Source organism: Bos mutus, chromosome 19, assembly GCF_027580195.1.
Source record: "Bos mutus isolate GX-2022 chromosome 19, NWIPB_WYAK_1.1, whole genome shotgun sequence".
NCBI lineage: Eukaryota > Metazoa > Chordata > Mammalia > Artiodactyla > Bovidae > Bos > Bos mutus.
The window spans coordinates 26,985,175-27,005,355 of NC_091635.1; the positions used below are offsets into that span (position 1 = coordinate 26,985,175).

The following is a 20,181-nucleotide window of genomic DNA, read 5'->3' on the forward strand; positions in this document are numbered from 1 at the left end:
TTTCTATTTCAAAAGCTTATTTCATCTGACATCTTCACACACAGAAATTCTCAATAAATGTCTGGTGATGAATGAAAAATGAATAACTTTTTAAAAAGATTTTATATTTTGAAGAAATATCGACTATATAGTTTCACATTTCACAATAAACCGTAGCATATTAATCTGGCCCCCAAATTAGGCAGAAAATAAAAGTACTTCATCAAGTATGCTTACAGTGCCAAGACATGACAGGTATACACTATAGGTCAAATTCTAAACTGGGACCAAAATATCAAAATAGTATAAAAGTATTTTATTTAAATATCAAACACATGGGCCAGATTAGCCAATCTTGAGTGGCTATAATAAACCAGATATTTTATTACACCAAATACTCTGATCCTCAAGGATGTGATGTTAGAATAGCCAAATTCACATCACTAAGCTTTCTGTTAATCTTAGTTTTTTATTTAAGTGTGAAATATTTGCATCAAGCATACCATATAACATCCATCTGCACGGATTATGAATATAATCTACTCATCTAAACTCACCTAGTGATTCAATTCTGTATTCTCTTTCCATTTATAGCCTGTACATTCCAAATAAAATTCTACACAAGTTTTCATTCCCTTTTTATTCAGCTTATCAAAAAGTCACTGTTAGGGCTTTAATATCCTGAATTATGCTATTTAGTTAATAATTTCTTTATTTCACATTAAATAAATGAATTCAGGAGTATTAACATTTATAGAGAAACATCCCAGTTTCCACTGTCTTACACTCATTCATATGTTATTCTTGAGAATGAAATGATAATGATTAAGACTAGGAAAAAACAGTGTTGGAGTATTGATCTATCACTTCACAAAAATAAACTCAGGAATTCATATGAAATAATTAAAGCCTGAGTGTTTTTTAAATTATTTTTTCTAGTGTACAACAACCTAATTTTTTTCTGTTGTTGGCCAATGAAATCTTTACATGATAAAAATTACACATCATAAACCATTTTAAAAATATTCAAAGTGTAAATTTTTAGATTTACTTTTAAACCTTGATTTAAAGCAAAAAGTTTTTCATAAGAGAAAACCCTTAAAATATTTTTCAATAATGATCATTAAATTTTTTTTTACAGAATACTAAATATGTACTGTGCATCATTTGGCGCTCTACTTAGAGGGAAAAAAACACGTATAAGTGCCAAGTCCCAAGTTTAAAATTATAAACATACCCATGTGTAAATTAAAGATTTACAATCACAGTACTGTGCTCAATTATACATGAAACAAAATTTATTTTGTGTCCTGACATATTCAATCAAGTTTTAATAACTTCATAGACCCTAGACCTAAAGCGGCCAAAGATCAAGGTATACTGGTAATAAGAGAGCCTTCAATCATTATGAAGAAAATATCCAGGCTATTGATAATTATTTATCAAGTTAACATTTTAATTAGGTGTCAGTATCTCATTTACTAATAGAATGAATACATTTCTCACAAATTCTGATTTTCTATTTTCTGATTTTCTCCAACTTGAGATGCACCTGCCATTTTCAAGGTTTTAGAAACACTTGTTGAGAAGACTGTTGAAAAGTTTAAAATAATACTGTGAAACTTTAGTTATCCCAAGGAAGTATATATATCCCAATAATACTGAAAATTTGAGGGGAAGTGAGGATAGGTTAATGACTTTAAAAACTAATTCAAATGAAACTTTTCATGTGAGCTTGATTTTTTGCTTTGAGTAAATAAGTTATTAGAAGATTGAGTACCAAGGGAAGCACAAATGCCATTACTTAAAAATTTACCTTCCCATATGACAGCATTTACCCTTAGAGGGTAAAAAAAAGTCACTTTTCATCCTAAAGAAGTCACTCAGGTTAGCCCAATTCCAATGGACATTGAAGCCATGGACGAAAAAATCATTCAAAAGGATTAGTTATTCCACCTTAGGTTTGCTGCCATTTCAGGGACACCCCATAAGTACTCCTCCTCTGCAGAATCAGAGTTGACCCCTGACAAACCCTAAGAGGTAAAACTGCGGAGAAATTATCACTGTCCAAAGTTAGGTGGGGGGTGGGGGGGGCAGGTAGCAAATGAGAGATGTATGAAAACCGACACGCTTTGCCCTCTGAAATTTACTTTTTTCAAATTTACTTTTGACAAAAGAAATAAATAGAAGCAAAACCGAGATTCAGAAGGAACTCTCTCTGCTGCGTGCACCGGTTGAGCATTTCAAAGACCCCTTAGAAAAGAAGCAGGCTGGAGGCTCACCTTCCATCTCGCCGCCGGGCTGGGCTGGAGCTGCCGCTCTGGCTACCCAGCCGCTCCACGTGCTCCTGCCGTCGCCGGGACTCAGCGCGCAGCTGGCGGGAGATTCCCAGCGCGGGGAGTCCCCGGGATCCGGCCGCTGAGTCGGCGCAGATTGAAAGGGGCAGGAGCCGGCGATCGGACTGTGCGCGGGGTTACAGCGGCGCTGGCTGGCGGCGGCTTTAAAGGACGTTCCCCGCCGAGGTATCTACCGCGCCTCCAGCCGCCTTTTGAATGTCAAAGCCGAGAACCCCAATAGGAAGGAAATGGCAAGGCAGTAAATTGTCTCCAAATGTCTATTTTAGAAGGATAATGGATAAGAGAGTAATATCACATGGAGGGAGGGAGGATCTGGATTGCTTTCTTGCAAATCTAAGTTCAAAGAGGTTTGTCTTGAGCAAAATCTGGAACTTTTGGTCTAGATTCAGGGATGATAGCCATGAATGCCATCAATGAGCACTCTATTAAATGTAATACGTTTTTCTTCCTCAACTTTTCATCTCACATAATAAAAGTTCTTGGTTCAAGTTTTCAGGAAGTGCTAAGACAGTTCCAAAGAGTGTTGGCACTTTCATCAACTCAACTTTTTCAATTTTGGAAGCAATATTCTCACTTTATTTTCCCTTTTGGAAACTGCTTGGTTTATTTCCCACCACTCACAAAACACTACACATTGTATTTATGTGTATTTATTTTCTACTACCTTACCTTCTTCCAAATAGGATCTGAGACAGCTTACAAAAATACATATATAATGTATCAGTGCTAAGAGATTAGGGTGGTAAGGGGAAGATACACTAAAGACAGTAAAATTGACTCAAAGATGTTAGTTGTACACAGAGTGAACATCTTTTCCCAACATCCTTCCCACATTATAGAGATCAAGCACACATTTGACTATAGGGAGAGGGAAGGGGAGGTGAACACATAATTTTTAAAAAACAGAATTTTTCTTCACACTAAGGTTGAAGGGACATTGTTCAGGTGAGTCCTCTTAAAGTTACCCAGTATGTTAAACATGTAAATGATTCTCAAAAAGACCATTTTGCCTTTGTTAGAAATGTATGTGGTTGGTATATACAAGTATATTTGAGACTTAAGGTTGGGCGTTCATGCATCAGAAGGCCATACCAGAGTAAACCCATTCTTATCCAGTTAAAGAATACATATTGTAATTTTATGAATTTTAGTTTATTTTAAATACGCCTTGGTATAGGAGACATATATATAGATATAGTATATAATTTTTAAATGAGTTAATAACTTGTAATGGCTTTGTTTTACGATTATGGCACCATGACAGCATCTCTATAACTTGTATGGGATGGAGTTCTACAGGATAATAACAATTTCAGAGAAATACTCTAAACACTAGGTCTAATTTTAGTATCGAAAGGGGAAATTTGTTGTTTGTTAGTTTCTAAAGGCAAAAATAGCACATCAAAAGTAGCAGAAGAGGAACTGTAAAATTTCACAGGGATGGTGTAAGGATGAATAGTTATTTGGTTATTAAAAGTTTTAGAAGGTGTTTAGCTTCCATTACAATGTTCTTTATACTTATCAATGGAATGTGTTACTACTCTGTGAATAATTAGCTCAGTATTGAGTATTTCAGACTCAAAAACGTGATACTTAAGGGGATAGATAAAAAGTAAGTGGGTAAAATAATTCATGCAGTTATTTCACCCTCAAGAAGGTAGAGCATAAATCCCCACTCCTTAAGTGTGCGATTCACTTATGGGTGTTTCTAGTGGCCTAGTGATTAGGATTCCAAGCTTTCACTGCCATGGCCTGGGTTCGATCCCTGGTCAGGGAACTGAGATCCCACAAGCCACACAAAGCACCCCACCCCCCAAAAAAGGTGTTTTTTTTTTTTAAAGAATGGTATTCACATAGTGACATCCTTCCAAAGATTACAGTATGAAAAGGTACAGGAAAGAGAGTAACTTTATATGACAGAAACCAGACAAACACTACCTCAGGCAGGTGATCAAGTTAACAACAACAGTGATATAAGGCATGTGACAGTATGTGCCCTCGATATATATTTGAATATGGTACTTCACCTCCATAGCCTTCCATCCATTAACCCTAACCTAGAGGGTTAACCTAGACTGGTTAAGCTCCAGTCTAACCTAGAGGCATTCTGCAAAGAGCCTGACCAGTTCAGATCAAGTCAATGTCATCTCAAAACCCATTAACTGTCAAGGTCATCAAAACCAAGAAATGTCTGAGAAACTGTCACCGCTAAAGAGACTTGATGACTAAATGTAACAAGGGATCCTGACTGGGATCCTGGAGCAGAAAAAGGCCATTAGGTAAAAACCAAGGAAATCTGAATCAAGTATGGACTCTATTTAATAAGGTATCAATATTGGTCATTACTTGTGAGAAAAGTATCATAACAAATGTAAGATGTTAATTATAAGGAAATAGGTGGGCATACATGAGAACTCGGTACTATCTTCGCGATTTTTCTGTAAATGTAAAACTATTCTAAAATTAAAAGTTTGTTTTAAAACAGTAGATGGATTCTTTGAACAAATCAATACTCATTTGGTTAAGTCTCTTCTTACAGTATTCAAAGTTGATCACCCAAGGGTTTACAAGGATCAATTACTTATAATTGGGAAGCTAATAAAATGCTGTGGGTTTAATGATAAACTTCCAGGGAATCAGAGATAATGCCTAAATTTGTCTTCATTATCATTACTTTAATAAGGGAACAGTTGAAACTAAACCATGAATCTAGACACGGTAACTGACAAGGGTGGATCTGACTCACCGAATCACATTTCATGGCTTATGCTATGTAGTAAAATTAACAGTGACTAAAACTGAAATCACTGACAAAGGCTGCTCCTGGACCATCTGAGATAGTCCAAGTACTGACTCGGCTCAAAGGAAATAAAACTGAAAACTCTTGATCTCACCCCAAATAATCATTCTGCACCCTGTCTGAACCTTGGGCTCTCTACCCACCAGCCTACTCAAAACCACGACTGAGGGTGTCCCGCTGCTAAGAAACAGACAATACACAGGGCTTTCCAGGCCACTAAATGAGTAGCCAAGAAGGAACCATGAAAGACACTGGCCTGGTCTCTTTTGGAGCTCGCTGATCTTGACTGAGCATCCACCCTGCAAAAAAAGCATCTGGAGATCTTGCCTTTCAACTGGGCTTGTGTTTTTGTTTTTGTTAAAGCAGGCTTACTTCACAACCCCGGATACATTTGCAAGTGGAGTCTCTCAACATCGTATGATGCTGGAAGTTGACAATGAAGGTTAAACGTTCCTCTAGAGTGCAAAGCCCTGGAGACGCCTTGTTGGTGCACTACTTCTTCAGGTTCTTCATTCTGTGGGTTAGAACACAGGTGGGTGAAAACTGGGAGTTAGGAATTTGAAAAGGATTATGCACACAGTTCCAGACAATTCATAAGAAAGGCATAGGGAATTCGCACGCGGGGCTCTCTGCTTCCTGTGAAGTGGAAGCTTCTCCTTCCTCAGATCCTAATGTAATCTCATCCCCTATCCGCCCTATCCCATGGCGCCCACCGTGTTCCTCTCATCGATTTCTTCAGCTTCTAGACTAAGGAAATGACTAAAACGCCAAGGCTTTTCTTCTCTCACCGATTGCCCAGAGAACGAAGCGAACAAGAGCGCGGGAAAATGGCGCCAGGTTGGAGGCGCGAAGCACCGGAAGCATCCGCATGACAGCGACCGCGTGCGCGCGAGGGGCGGGGCGCTCGTCTCCTGTGCACCTGCCAAGGCCCTGCCCTCTACACACGCCCCGCCCCCAGCCCCATCCGCGCGCGACAGGCCGCGGAGCACTCTCGCGCTCTCCTCCGCGTCCGCTCCCTTTGTAGCTACGCACGGTAGAGGGAGCGGACCCTGGCGGTTTGCTCCGCTCGGTGGAGGAGAGATGGGGAGGCGTGGCGCTGGGGCTGAGGTAGGAAGGAGCCCGCCCCTCGACGCCTAACCCTCCCGCGACGCTAGCCCCTGAGTCGTGATGCGAGCGTGGGTCCTACTCTCCGCGGTGCTCTGGTACCTCACAGGAGGTGGGGCTCCTCCCGCCCGGCCCCCAGGCTTCCCGCAGCTTCCCGGTCCAGCCTCCCAGCTTCGCCCCGCCCCGCCCCAGTCTGAGCTCCGGCTCCGCTTCCACTTGGTCAGTGGGTTCTCGTTTTTTTTTTTTTTCCTCCGCAGTTGGATGGCAGCGTAATTCCGAACGCACTGAGAAAGGCTTCATTTATGGCAAGCCGGGACACCCAGGTAATGAGGACCTCTTCACTCGCAGAGTCCATCCGAAGAGCCGGGGGCCCCGTGGCTCTGCTGAGGTTTTTCCCGAGCAAGGAAATGGAGCAAAAATGTATAGAACGTCTACTGTGTGCTCTGCACTTCCTGGAGGTTGTTTCATCCTTACAGCAACGCCACTGCGCCTCAGTTGCGTAAAGAAGAATCTCGCCTAAAGAAGCACGGCTCGTGAGGAGCTAAGATTCAATTTATAGCTCTTTCTCTGATACCACCTCTCTTCAGAATGTCCCTGCTGCTTTGCAACCTGCGAGACCAGCTCAGAGGAGTGATTTCCAGGGCTGGAAGTCCCTCTGTTTGGAATGTCCTTATCCCTTCATTAACTAGAACTCCTACACATCATTTCCGGCTCAGCTTAAATGTCATTTGTCACTGTGATAAAACTTTCACACTCTCCCCAAGGAAAATTAGTCACACAGCTAACTTTAGATGACTTTGGGCCGGTTCGTAGCATTGGTTAGATTTGGAATTGCTCCGTTTTTGGAGCCCCTCCCGCTCCGTGCCACCGCCGAATTGTGGTACAGTATCTTCTTTATAGGTTCAGAGCCCGGTGTTCAGCAGGCTTTATAATTAGTATCTTGTGGGGCAGTATTGTTCAAAGCACATTGTTGCTGCTTCCATCAAATCCGAGATAGAGTAGGAATTGCAGAAAATCTTCCTTATGTGTCCCACATAGACTGAATTATTGTTCCTTGTTAGGAGCTAAATATCACATTTGCCTTGGGGATGATAATGATCATCTTTAAAATAGTTTTACAAGCAAAAAGATTCTTTTCTCATCTTTAAGTTGATTCTACCAACGCTTCAAAATTTTTTGATTCTCGTTCTTCTGAATCTGTACATTAAAATGTATTATGTACACTTTTATAAACACTATATTATCACAGAAAAAAAAATAATGACTTTCTGGCAGTCTAGAGTTTTAAAAGTCTATGAGAAGTAAAAAGGACTTTAGTTTTCCACATGTTATAATGATATGCTGATTTTTAAAACCGTGAAATCCAAAGAGAACTAATCAAAGTAACTTTGGGACAAAATGGTAGGAAGTGTGTTTATTAATTTAAATTTTGCTATATAATGTAGTTATATACTGTTTTATTTGTCATAGTGAAAGTATATGTAAAATTACATCACAACAGCCCAGTCCTTGTCTGTATGGACTTTAAACGTGCCGAAAAAGAAACAGTGGACCCCACATATTTATGGGTTGGGCCTAATGAAAAGCAATTATCAGGTAAGTTATTTGATTTTAATATCTTCTTTTTTTAATGATGCAAACCTTTTTTTAGAAAAGCACTATTATTTATGAGAATGAAAAAGTTGTAACTTAAAATACTGACATTTCACTTACTCAGTATTTAGACAGTCATAACCTGGTCTGTGCCTTATTTTCTCCTTATTCATAAAACTGAAGCAATAATTTTTGTACCTTTCCTCCCAAAGCCTTATTAGTTCAGAAGTTTTTATAGAACCTAAAATTTATCTTTGCAGCATCTGTGATAGGAAATGAGGTAACTAATTTGTAATTTTTCATGATGTTAGAAGGGTGTCTTAGAATGTAAGGATTATTAATTTCTATCTTATGTGAAATTGCATCATACTATAAGGTACTATAATCTCATTTACTGAATTACTGGTATAAATCAATTGAAATTAGATGCCAAGAATTGAATTAAAGAAAACCAAAATATATTTCAAAAGTGTACTTATCATGTGGTTTTCCATGGAGTAATACAGCAGAATTAAGACTTTGTTGAATTCTTGAAGTTAAAATTGTCCGTTAATTTATAAGTCTTCATATGTATTAGTAACCCCAAGTTTACTAAATAGTGTTTGAATTGTTACATGTTAGATAACAAACTCATTTACTCTTTCTGTTTAGGAAGTAATAGAATAAATATAACTAATACAGGAAAGCTGACGGTGAAAGACTTTCTGGAGCCTTTGTCTGGACTTTATACATGCAGTTTTTCTTATAAGACTATCAAAGCAGAAACTCAAGAAGAAAAGATAGTAAAGCAGAGATATGACTTTATGATCTTTGGTAAGAATATAAGCACATTTTAACTTATACATTTAGTTTGGATCAGAATTAAGTATATGGTTTCTTCATTTAGTGTAAATGAGTCTGTTATATATAATCGGTATGGCTTATAGAGTATTTTAAATGTGGCTGGTTCCAAATAGGAAAAGGAGTATGTTAAGGCTGTGTATTGTCACCCTGCTTATTTAACTTATATGCAGAGTACATCATGAGAAACGCTGGGCTGGAGGAAGCACAAGATGGAATCAAGGTTGCCGGGAGAAATATCAATAACCTCAGATATGCAGATGACACCACCCTTATGGCAAAAAGTGAAGAAGAACTGAAGAGCCTCTTGATGAAAGAGGAGAGTGAAAAAGTTGGCTAAAGCCCAACATTCAGAAAACTAAGATCATGGCATCCAGTCCCATCACTTCATGGCAAATAGATGGGGAAACAGTGGCTGACTTTATTTTTGAGGGCTCCAAAGTCACTGCAGTTGGTGATTGCAGCCATGAAATTAAAAGACACTTACTTCTTGGAAGGAAACTTATGACCAACTTAGACAACATATTATAAAGCAGAGACATTACTTTGTCAACAAAGGTCCGTCTAGTCAAGGCTATGGTTTTCCCATTGGTCATGTATGGATATGAAAGTTGCACTATAAAGAAGGCTAAGCACTGAAGAATTGATGCTCTTGAACTGTGGTGTTGGAGAAGACTCTTGAGAGTCCCTTGGACTGCAAGGAGATCCAACCAGTCCATCCTAAAGCAGATCAGTCCTGGGTGTTCATTGGAAGGACTGATGTTGAAGCTGAAACTCCAATACTTTGGCCACCTGATGTGAAGAGCTGACTCATTTGAAAAGACCCTGATGCTGGGAAAGATTGAGGGCAGAAGGAGAAGGGGACAACAGAGGATGAGATGTTTGGATGGTATCACCGACTCAATGGACATGGGTTTGGGTAGACTCCAGGAGTTGGTGATGGACAAAGAGGCCTGGTGTGCTGCGATTCATAGGGTCACAAAGAGTCGGACACAACTGAGTGACTGAACTGAACTGAAATGTGTCTGACCAAGGAACCTCAAATTGACATCAAAATAGTGTGTCCTAAATAATCCTCTTTCAGCCTCCCACTTCTCACTGTCTAGGTATGCAGGCACAATCAGCATTATCACAGTTTTGCTAGGTAATTTAAAAATTGATGTTTAATTCCATAAAAGCAAATTAATGATCCTTTTCCCTGGATACTGCTGACACCAATGATACTTCTGTAAACTAAGACTCTCCCCACCAAAATCTTATTTTTTTCTTGATACTTTTAACTTACATATATAGGGCACCCACAGAAGCTATATCTTCTCTTGTACTGAGTATATAATGTATCAGACAAAATAACTTTTTTCGTTAAAGTCATTAGTTTTACATCTCTTCATGAGGACAAATTGTTAAAACATTTTGTGCTCAGTTGCTCAGTCATGTCTGACTCTTGGAGATCCCATCGACTGTAGCCTGCCAGGCTCCTCTGTCCATGGGATTCTCCAGGCAAGAATACTGGAGTGGGTTGCCATTTCCTTCTTCAGGGGAATCTTCCTTACCCAGGGATCGAACCTGCATCTACTTGCGTCTCCCACATTGGCCACTCCTGCGCTGTGCCACCTGAGAAGCCCTTAAAACATTTGATTAGATAAATTAAGCTTCTTTGGTGGTTTGTAAGATTGATGGTATTTAATATTACATGTTATTTGGAAATTGATGCTAGGCACAATTGTTTTATTCTCATCTTTTTTTTTTTTAAAGCCTATCGGGAACCTGACTATTCATATCAGATGGCTGTACGTTTTACCACAAAATCTTGTGTAGGAAAATATAATGATCTGCTTTTTCGAGTCCTGAAGAAAATCTTGGATAATTTAATCTTTGATTTGTCATGCCATATCATAGAACCATCATATAAATGCCATTTTGTTAAAGTTCCAAAACATGGCCTCATTCATGAGCTATTTATAGCCTTTCAAGGTAAAAAATTTTAATATTTCTTTAAATTCATGAGTTTAATCTTATTACAGAATTAATTACCATATTAGTATGAGAAATAAGTAGTAGGCTTTAAATGCTTGTTAAGCACTAAAATCTACTGTTGTCCTTAGCCTGATTGTGGTTTTAAAAATTAACACATTAATTATTTGCCTTCAACTATGATATATCAGGAAAAGCCAATGGCACCCCACTCCAGTACTCTTGCCTGGAAAAATCCCATGGACAGAGGAGCCTGGTAGGCTGTAGTCCATTGAGTCGCTAAGAGTCGGACACAACTGAGTGACTTCACTTTCACTTTTCACTTTCCTGCATTGGAGAAGGAAATAGCGACCACTCCAGTGTTCTTGCCTGGAGAATCCCAGGGACGGGGAGCCTGGTGGGCTGCCGTCTATGGGGTCTCGCAGAGTCGGACACGACTGCAGTGACTTAGCAGCATGATATATATTGTTGCCTATTTTTGAGAAGTCAATAGCATTTTATAAATATGGCCTTTAACTATGCAGCTAATATTTAAGTTATAACTTCTTATAGAATTTTAAATTGAGAACTTGACAAAAGGGGGAAACCAAACCAAATTTATTTCTATTCATTTTAAAGCCTTGTAGTTACCTCCATTAGCCCCCAGATGGAGTGAAATCATAATGTATAAAGTATTCAAATTGTGCACCTTTCTAGGATTACATAGATTAAACACATGCACACATGTATACTGAATTCAGCATTTGGAACGTTCTTGGAATGTTTGGAACTTTTTGGAATTGTTTTGTGAAGATGTCATTTTTCCCCCCTCCAGTTAATCCTTTTGCACCAGGGTGGAAAGGTACATGCAATGAGTCTACTGACTGTGAAGATACCACTAATCATAATATCCTCCAGGTGAGAATTTCAGTGTAGGGGGAAAGTATCTGAATAGTAAACAAAGCTGTTTAAAAACTTAAGCATGAAATATTACTGATATTAGTTTCAGTTTTATAAACTGAGATTGTGAGAGTCTTAGCTATTTTAAAATGTTTTGTCTTGGAATAGTATGTTTGGAATATTATATAACTCCCCAGGTTAATATTATGTATTTTTCTTATGATAGAAGAAGGATGGATCACTGGTCTTTGTTCTCCAAATGTAACCAAGCAGCAGCTTGAAAAACAGCTTTACAGGGCTTCCTTGGTGGCTCAATGGTAAAGAATTCACCTGCCAATACAGGAGACACAGGTTTGATCCCTGATCCAGGAAGACTCCACATGCTATGGATTCTGAAAGAGATGGGCATACCAGACTACCTGACCTGTCTCTTGAGAAACCTGTATGCAGGTCAGGAAGCAACAGTTAGAACTGGACATGGAACAACAGACTGGTTCCAAATAGGAAAAGGAGTACGTCAAGGCTGTGTATTGTCACCCTGCTTATTTAACTTATATGCAGAGTACATCATGAGAAACGCTGGGCTGGAAGAAGCTCAAGCTGGAATCAAGATTGCAGGAAAAATATCAATAACCTCAGATATGCAGATGACACCAGCCTTACGGCAGAAAGCAAAGAAGAACTAAAGAGCCTCTTAATGAAAGTGAAAGAGAAGAGTGAAAAAGTTGGCTTAAAACTCAACATTCAGAAAACTAAGATCATGGCATCTGGTCCCATCACTTCACAGCAAGTAAATGGCAAACAATTGAAACAGAGACTTTATTTTTTGGGGCTCCAAAATCACTGCAGATAGTGACTGCAGCCATGAAATTAAAAGACGCTTACTCCTTGGAAGGAAAGTTGTGACCAACCTAAATAGCATATTGAAAAGCAGAGACATTACTTTGCCAACAAAGGTTCATCTAGTCAAGGCTATGGTTTTTCCTGTGGTCATGTATGGATGTGAGAGTTGGACTGTGAAGAAAGCTGAGCGCTGGAGAATTGATGCTTTTGAACTGTGGTGTTGGAGAAGACTCTTGAGAGTCCCATGGACTTCAAGGAGATCCAACCAGTCCATTCTAAAGGAGATCAGTCCTGGGTGTTCTTTGGAAGGAATGATGCTAAAGCTGAAACTCCAGTACTTTGGCCACCTCATGCGAAGAGTTAACTCATTGGAAAAGACTCTGATGCTAGGAGGGATTGAGGGCAGGAGGAGAAGGGGACGACAGAGGATGAGATGGCTGAATGGCATCAGCAACTCGATGGACGTGAGTTTGAGTGAACTCCGGGAGTTGGTGATGGACAGGGAGGCCTGGCGTGCTGCGATTCATGGGGTCGCAAAGAGTCGGACATGACTGAGTGACAAACTGAACTGAACTGAACTGAGGCCTCTGCACCACAATTACTGAGCCTGTGCTCTAGAGCTTAGGAGCCGCAACTATTTAGCTCACGTGCTGCCACTACTGAAGGCCCTGCGCCCTTGAGCCCAAGCACCGCAACAAGACAAGCCACCACAATGAGAAACCCATGCACTGCAACTAGAGAGTGGCCCCCACTCTCTGCAGCTGGAGAAAAGACTGCCCAGCAATGAGGACCCAGCACAGCCAAAAATAAATAATTTCAAAAAAATGAACAGCCTTATAAAAATAAATAAATAATGAACAGCCTTATAATCATGTCATTCTAGGTTAAAACAATTGGTTTTTCCAAAACTGTGTCTTTATTGATCATGATAGTTGCTCTCTCCTCTGCCTTATTTCAGGCTCAGGACATAGTCTAAAAAAATACCTTCATTCTCCTCCTCTAGTCCTTAAGCCCATACCCTTAACATTGTGCATGGTTTATGGGTTATTATTAGTTACTATTTAAGCCCTGTGCTCAAAAAATAAAATTTACACCATTAGTCTGTAATGCTAATTAAAGTTTTGGTTTCCATCTTGTGTGGCTCTTTGGAGTCAGAAACAATCAACTCCCAGTTATCTACATATGGGATAGACATGCTGCAAATAATTCAAAACAAGTGCTTTTTAACCTCATTTTAATTCTTCTTAACTGTTGTACATAAAAACTGACAATAATTGATAAGTTCAGGCTAAACTAATTTTGGTATTAACATGCAACTTTTCAGGAATTCATCTGTTGTGTAAAGCAGTGCCATGCTTGTATTACGTTTCATTGCCTCTGATATAGGAGAAGAAATTTGGTTCACAGTTTAGTAATTGTACTTCTCTCTGGTGTTAATCTTAGGCAAGAAATCGAATAGAAGAATTTTTCCGGAGCCAAGCATATATTTTCAACCATGATCTAAATAAAACTCTACCAGCCATGCATTTTGTGGATCACAGTTTTCAGATAGTACGTATGGATAGCTGTCGTCCAGGCTTTGGAAAAAATGAAGGTCTACACAGCAATTGCGCTACCTGTTGTGGTAATTATAAAATATACATATCTAGTTATTTAAGTTATATAGTCAGAATTCTCTTAGCATAATTGAATTGAATATTTATAGTGATTTTCTTACCAAAGAAAGGTATTTAGTTAAAGGGAAGTAAAAATTCGAAGCCCAAATTTCTAAACATAGTTATCTTCATGGATATTAATTCTGCCTAGTATAATCTTTTGTATTACAAAATATCTCTATAGCATTCTGACTTGAGGTACTGTACTATGAAAGGAAACAAAATGGCCCTGCTGGGAAATTAGAAATAGGAACTAGAAAACAAGAAATAGGAACTCATAAATGGAGCAATGCACAAGTTATTGGAAGATGCTACTAAAGGAAAAAGTAGCTAAGATTCTAACTTTCTTTTACAGTGTTACCTAAGATCACCAGATAACAATATTTAAAACTCATAAACAGGGAGTTCCCTGACAGTCCAGTGGTTAGGACTCCACTTTCACTGCCATGGCTCCGAGTTTAATCCGTGGTTGGGGAACTAAGATCCTACAACCTGCTCAGCAGAGCCAAGAAAAAAAAACAACTCATAAATAATCTTCCACAGTTTAATTGGTTGAACATTACTGGTAGTAGAACATAGATATAGAATGTCAGTGGTGTGACATTGATGGCAATTTGTATTATTGGTATAAAATACCCTTAACTGAAATTATAATATCTGTTCCATTGTATTTTCCTCTGCAGTGGTTTGTAGTCCTGGGACTTTTAGTCCTGATGTTGATGTTACATGTCAGACCTGCATTTCCGTCCAAATCTACGGAGCTAAATCATGCCAGTAAATTTCAACATGAAGACTAGGGGTGAAAGCATCATTACTTGCTTGTGGAGGTGGAAGACATAAGATGATTTGTTCACATCCCAAAGTGTCATAGATATTTTCATTAAGGAAGAGCAGTAAGACCAAAACATTGGAAAACGTACATTGTAAAAACCGTAAAAAGATAGTCAACATGGTATTTCTAAGAAGGCATTTAATCTCAGTGGATGATTTTTAATGAAATATGTTTTGTTGCTTACAAACAATCTTGTTTCTTTGTACCTAAAACTATGTTAAGGTCAAGAAGAGTAGGCGAGTATAATATAATAAAATTTTGTACTTTCCATATATTATTTTGTTTGATATCACTCATATGATATAAAGGCATATGTATTACCTTTATAATTAGAACCAAAAAAGTTATTTCTTCTACTCTCTTTGCTTTTAGTCTATTTACTTTAGAATAATAGATTTTATTTTTTAGTATAGAGTTAGGGTTACAGAAAAATTGAGCAGATATTACACAGAGTTCCATATGCCCGCTTCGGCCCACACCCTCACCCCTCCCAGTTTCCCCTATTAGTAGCATCTCGCATTAGCATGATACATTTGTTATGATTAATGAACCAATGTCAATACATTATTATCAACTATAGTTAGTAGTTTATATTAAGGTTCATTCTGCGTGTTGTATAGTCCTGTGGGTTTTGACAAGTATATACTGACATGTGTCCACCCCTACAGTTTCACACAGAACAGTTCCACCACCCTTAAAATGCCCTCTGTTTTATCTACTCTTCTCTCTCTCTTACCCCACAGCCCTTGCCAACCACCAGTCTTGTTCCTGTCTCTACAGTTCTGCCTTTCCCAAAGTAGATTAAACTTAGGGCCATGCAGTGTGTAGACTTTCCAGACTGGCTTCTCTCACTTACCAATATTCATTTAAGATTCCTCCATGTCACTGTATGGCTTTGATAGATCATTTTTTATTGCTGACTAATATTCCATATCATGGGTGTATAAAGGACATCTTGATTGCTTCACGTTTTTGATGATTATGAATAAAATTGCTATAAATCTTTGTGTACAGGTGTTTGTATGGACATGAGTTTTCAAATCAATTCGTAAATGCCTAGGAGCGTGATTGCTGGGTTGTATGGGAAGATAATGTCTAGTTTTGTAAGAAATTTCCAAACTGTGTCCCAAATGGGTTTACCATTTTACATTTCCACCGCAATGGATGTTTCTTGTTGTTCCTCGTCTTCACCAGCTTTTGGTATTTTAAGTTTTTTTATTTTGGCTATTCTATTAGGTATTAGTGATAGTTCATTATTGTTTTAATTTTAAATCCCCTAATGACATCTGGTCTCTGCATTATTTCATGTGTTTATTTGTCATCTGTGTATCTATCATTTAAATCTTTCTCCTTGTTTTTATTGAATTTTTCATTCACATTGTTGAGTTCCAAGAGTTCTTTGTATATTTTAGATACAGATTCTTATCAGATATGTGTTTCTCCAATTTTGTGGTTTGTCTCTTCTTCTCACAATGACTTTTACTGAGCAGAAGTTTTTAATTTTAATAAAATCCAGTTTACCAATTTTGGGCTTCCCTGGTAGCTCACTGGTAAAGAATCCCCCTGGGGATTCATTGGTTCAGTCCCTGGTCTGGGAAGATCCTACATGCTGTGGAGCAACTAAGCCCACGCACCCCAACTATTGAGCCTGTGCTCTAGAGCCCAGGGACCCGCAACTGCCGAGCCCTTACGCTGCACCTACGGAAGCCTGTGTGCCCTGGAGCCCACGTTCAGCAACAGGAGAGGCCACTGCAACGAGAAGCCTACACACTGCAACTGGAGAGCAGCCCCCGCTCGCCCCAGCTAGAGAAAAGCCTGGGCAACAGGAAGACCCAGTGTAGCCAAAAATAAATAAAAGTATAGTTTACCAATATTTTTCCGTAGATCATGCTTTTTATGTTATATCTACAAACTCATCACCAAGCCCAAAGTCATGTAGTTTGCTCCTGTTGTATTTAAGAAGTTATTTAGTTTCATGATTTACATTTAGTCTAAGATGAATTAGTTTTTGTGAAAAATGTAAGTTGTATGTTTAGATTTTTTTTCTTTTGCCTATGGATGGTTCCAGCACCATTTGTTGAAAAGACTGTCCTTCCTCCATTGAATTGCCCTTGCTCCTTTGCCAAAGGTCAGTTGACTACATTTGTGTGGGTCTATGTCTGGGTTCCCTATTTATTCATGTAATCTTTCCTCAGTATGGTTCAGTTCAGTTCAGTCGCTCAGTTGTGTCCGACTCTTTGCGACCCCATGAATTGCAGCACACCAGGCCTCACTGTCCATCACCAACTCCCGGAGTTCACTCAAACTCATGTCCATCAAGTCGGTGATGCCATCCAGCCATCTCATCCTGTGTTGTCCCCTTCTCCTCCTGCCCCCAATCCCTCCCAGCAACAGAGTCTTTTCCGATGAGTCAAGTCTTCACATGAGGTGGCCAAAGTACTGGAGTTTCAGCTTCAGCATCATTTCTTCCAAAGAACACCCAGGACTGATCTACCTTGATTACTGTATAGTAAGGCTTACATTTGGTTGGTATCAGTCCCCTGACTTAGTTCTTCCTCAGTATGGTGGTTAGTTATCGTCTTTTGCCTTTTTATATAAACTTTTAAAAAATTTTTATTCATTATTTGGCTCTGCTGGATCTTCATTGCTTCACACAGGTTCTCTAGTTGCAGCAAGTGGGGGCTACTCACCAGTTGTGATGCTTGGGCTTCTCACTGCAGTGGCTTCTCTTGTTGCAAAGCATAGGCTCCAGGCACTCAGGCTTCAGTAGTTGTGGCACACTGGCATAGTTGCTCTGTGGCTTGTGGGATCTTCTTGGACCAGGGATTGAACCCATGTCCCCTGCCTGGGCAGGTGGATTCATAACCACTGGACCACCAGGGAAGTCTATGGTCTTGTATTTTTAATTTCAAATTCCAAGTGTTTATTGCTGGTATTTAGGAAGACAATTAACTTTTGTATATTAACCTTACATCCTATGATCTTTCTCTAATTGCTATTAATTCCAGGAGGTTTTTTGTAGTTTCTTTGAGATTTTCTACTTAGACAACCGTGTCATCTGCAAACAAAACAGTTTTATTTCTTCCTTCCAATCTGTATATCTATTACTTCCTTATCTAATCTTACTGCATTAGCTAGCACTTCCAGTATGACATTGAATAGTAACAGTGAGTGGGCACATCCTTGTCTTGTTTCTAATCTTTGAGAGAAAGCATCCAGTTTCTCACTATTACATGTGATGTTAGGTATAGTTTTTTTTTTTAATAGATGTTCTTTGTTAAGTTGAGGAAGTTCTCTAGTCCTCTGTTTGATTGATATATGATATTTCCATCTTTAGTCTGTTGATGTTGATAGATAAATTGATTTTCAAATGTTGGAACTATTCTTCTGTATTCAGAATAAATCGTTTTTAGTCATCGCTTCAGTTCAACGTTCAGTCGTGTCTGACTCTTTTTAAACCCATGGACTGCAGCACACCAGGCCTCCCTGCCCATCACCCAACTCCCGGAGTTCACTCAAACTCATGTCCGTTGAGTCAGTGATGCCATCCAACCGTCTCATCCTCTGTTGTCCCCTTCTCCTCCTGCCTTCAATCTTTCCCAGCATCAGGATGTTTTCCAGTGAGTCAGTTCTTTGCATCAGGTGGCCAAAGTATTGGACTTTCAGCTTCAGCATCAGTCCTTTCAATGAATATTCAGGACTGATTTCCTTTAGGATGGACTGGTTTGATCTCCTGCAGTCCAAGGACTCTCAAGAGTCTTCTCCAACACCACAGTTCAAAAGCATCAATTTTCAGTCATAATGTACAGTTATTTTATACATTGTTGGATTCGATTTGCTAATATTCTGTTGAGGATTTTTGCATTTATTTAATGAGACATATTAGTCTGCAGTTTTCCTTATGATACCATTATCTGTGTTTTAGTATTAGGGTTATTTTTTGTTAGTGTTAACATTGTAGGTATGTGTGTCAGTCAGGTCCAATCAGGAGACAGAAAACATGAAGCAATTTGAACAGGGAAATTTTAATATAAAGAACTGTTAACCATAACGGGATTAGAATAACAAGAACTTGGATAGTAAGATGTGGAGAACCCTAAAGATTCTGCTACAAAACCACACAAGGAAGAAGGGTTGGTGAAGCTGCTGGCCACCGTGCACCGCAGGATGTGGCCAGTGGAGACACTGCACGTGCCGCAGGGGCCTGTCAAGGGAACAACCTGCTGCTTTTCGATGTCAGCTCAGTTTGGCTTTTCCTTCCTCTCCTTAGAAAATCCTGCAGTGTGTAGGCACTGCTCTTGGGTTTGAGAATTTCTTTTTTTTCCTAAGCCAGAAAGCAATTTTCTCTTTTATATTTTGCTTTACATCCTCCAGGGCCCCTGTACTCTTTAGGTTGCTGCTGTATTTGCTTCTTAACTTTGTTCACCGTTAGCAGGCTTCCCTTACCCCATAGTTCACGCGTCTGATAAATGTTTCTCAGGCACTTCTTGATTTCCTCCTTCAGTTTCAGAAGCTTCTTCATTCCCTTGAAAGGAAGAACATAGATAAACTGACAGATTAGTATGATTACCTCTATGAGTAGAAATAGTTTAATAGTCAAAAGCAAAACCTGATCTCAAGAAACATTAATTTTTAAGTTACAATAATGGGGGAAAACATATCACTACCAGGTTTGTGCAGATGTCAGTGGCCTAGAGTAGAAGTTATTTTCTATCACAGCAGGCTTATTATTTCACCAATAACCCATTCCTCAGAATTGAAAATTAAGTAGCCAAGGAAAGAATTTTTGTATTTCTCACTGGGCCAGAGATTGTAACTATCACAAAGTAATATAACTGCCGCAGCTCTTGCACAGTAATGAATTATGTAGGTCTGAAGGACCCTAAGGTTGCAGAAACATGATTGGTGCCAAAGTATGGTTGCTGAGTGGCAGTGCTTATTTTGAAGACTGCTAGATATGTGAGTTGAAGTTTGGATAAACAGATACAGTACTATCACTTTGGGTCATCCCAGGGTAACACATTGATACCTAGTATCAGAATCTGTAAACAAATAGACCACAGTGAAGGTATTTGGAAAACAAAGATGGTAAGGAAATTGGGAAGCAAAAAGAAAAGAAAGTGGCTTTAAGCACAAAACTTGGGCTGGAGAGCTCTGATTTAGGCTCCTGGACCCTACCTCATTTCTGTGGAAGTTATCTGGAATGTGACTCAAGCAGAAGAAAGTCAACAAATTTTTAAATGCAGAGGAAAGACTAAACTGAGGATGGAGGTGTGTGTGTCTGCCTCCCTCTTCTTTCTTATGGCCCAGCTGATGAAGTCTAAT

The 20,181-nt window shown here is 39.1% G+C and overlaps 2 protein-coding genes across 6 annotated transcripts in view; one reads left to right on the forward strand and one right to left on the reverse strand.

The window, feature by feature from the left end:
- IKZF3 (IKAROS family zinc finger 3) overlaps positions 1-2,503 on the reverse strand; it is a 90,561-nt gene extending 88,058 nt beyond the window's left edge. For 2 of the 3 annotated variants that reach the window (XM_070389787.1, XM_005898008.3), the window contains exon 1: positions 2,262-2,503. In XM_070389787.1, coding sequence (XP_070245888.1) covers positions 2,262-2,268 — 7 coding nt within the window. In that variant the 5' untranslated portion in view covers positions 2,269-2,503. The remainder of the gene's footprint in view (positions 1-2,261) is intronic. The other variant, XM_005898014.3, reaches the window with a different exon arrangement.
- A 3,579-nt stretch (positions 2,504-6,082) lies between these two features.
- Positions 6,083-18,083, forward strand: ZPBP2 (zona pellucida binding protein 2). 3 transcript variants are annotated; one of them, XM_070389790.1, is made up of 8 exons: positions 6,083-6,352; positions 6,498-6,563; positions 7,711-7,836; positions 8,485-8,646; positions 10,429-10,647; positions 11,462-11,544; positions 13,813-13,920; positions 14,708-18,083. In XM_070389790.1, the coding sequence occupies exons 1-8, from the start codon at positions 6,304-6,306 to the stop codon at positions 14,819-14,821; spliced, it is 927 nt and encodes a 308-aa protein (XP_070245891.1). In that variant the 5' UTR covers positions 6,083-6,303; the 3' UTR covers positions 14,822-18,083. The 3 variants fall into 3 exon arrangements, with proteins under 3 accessions (XP_070245891.1, XP_070245890.1, XP_070245892.1); XM_070389789.1 differs by having other exon boundaries at positions 6,112-6,352; positions 13,813-13,993; XM_070389791.1 differs by having other exon boundaries at positions 6,153-6,243; positions 13,813-13,993.
- The last annotated feature ends 2,098 nt before the right edge of the window (positions 18,084-20,181 follow it).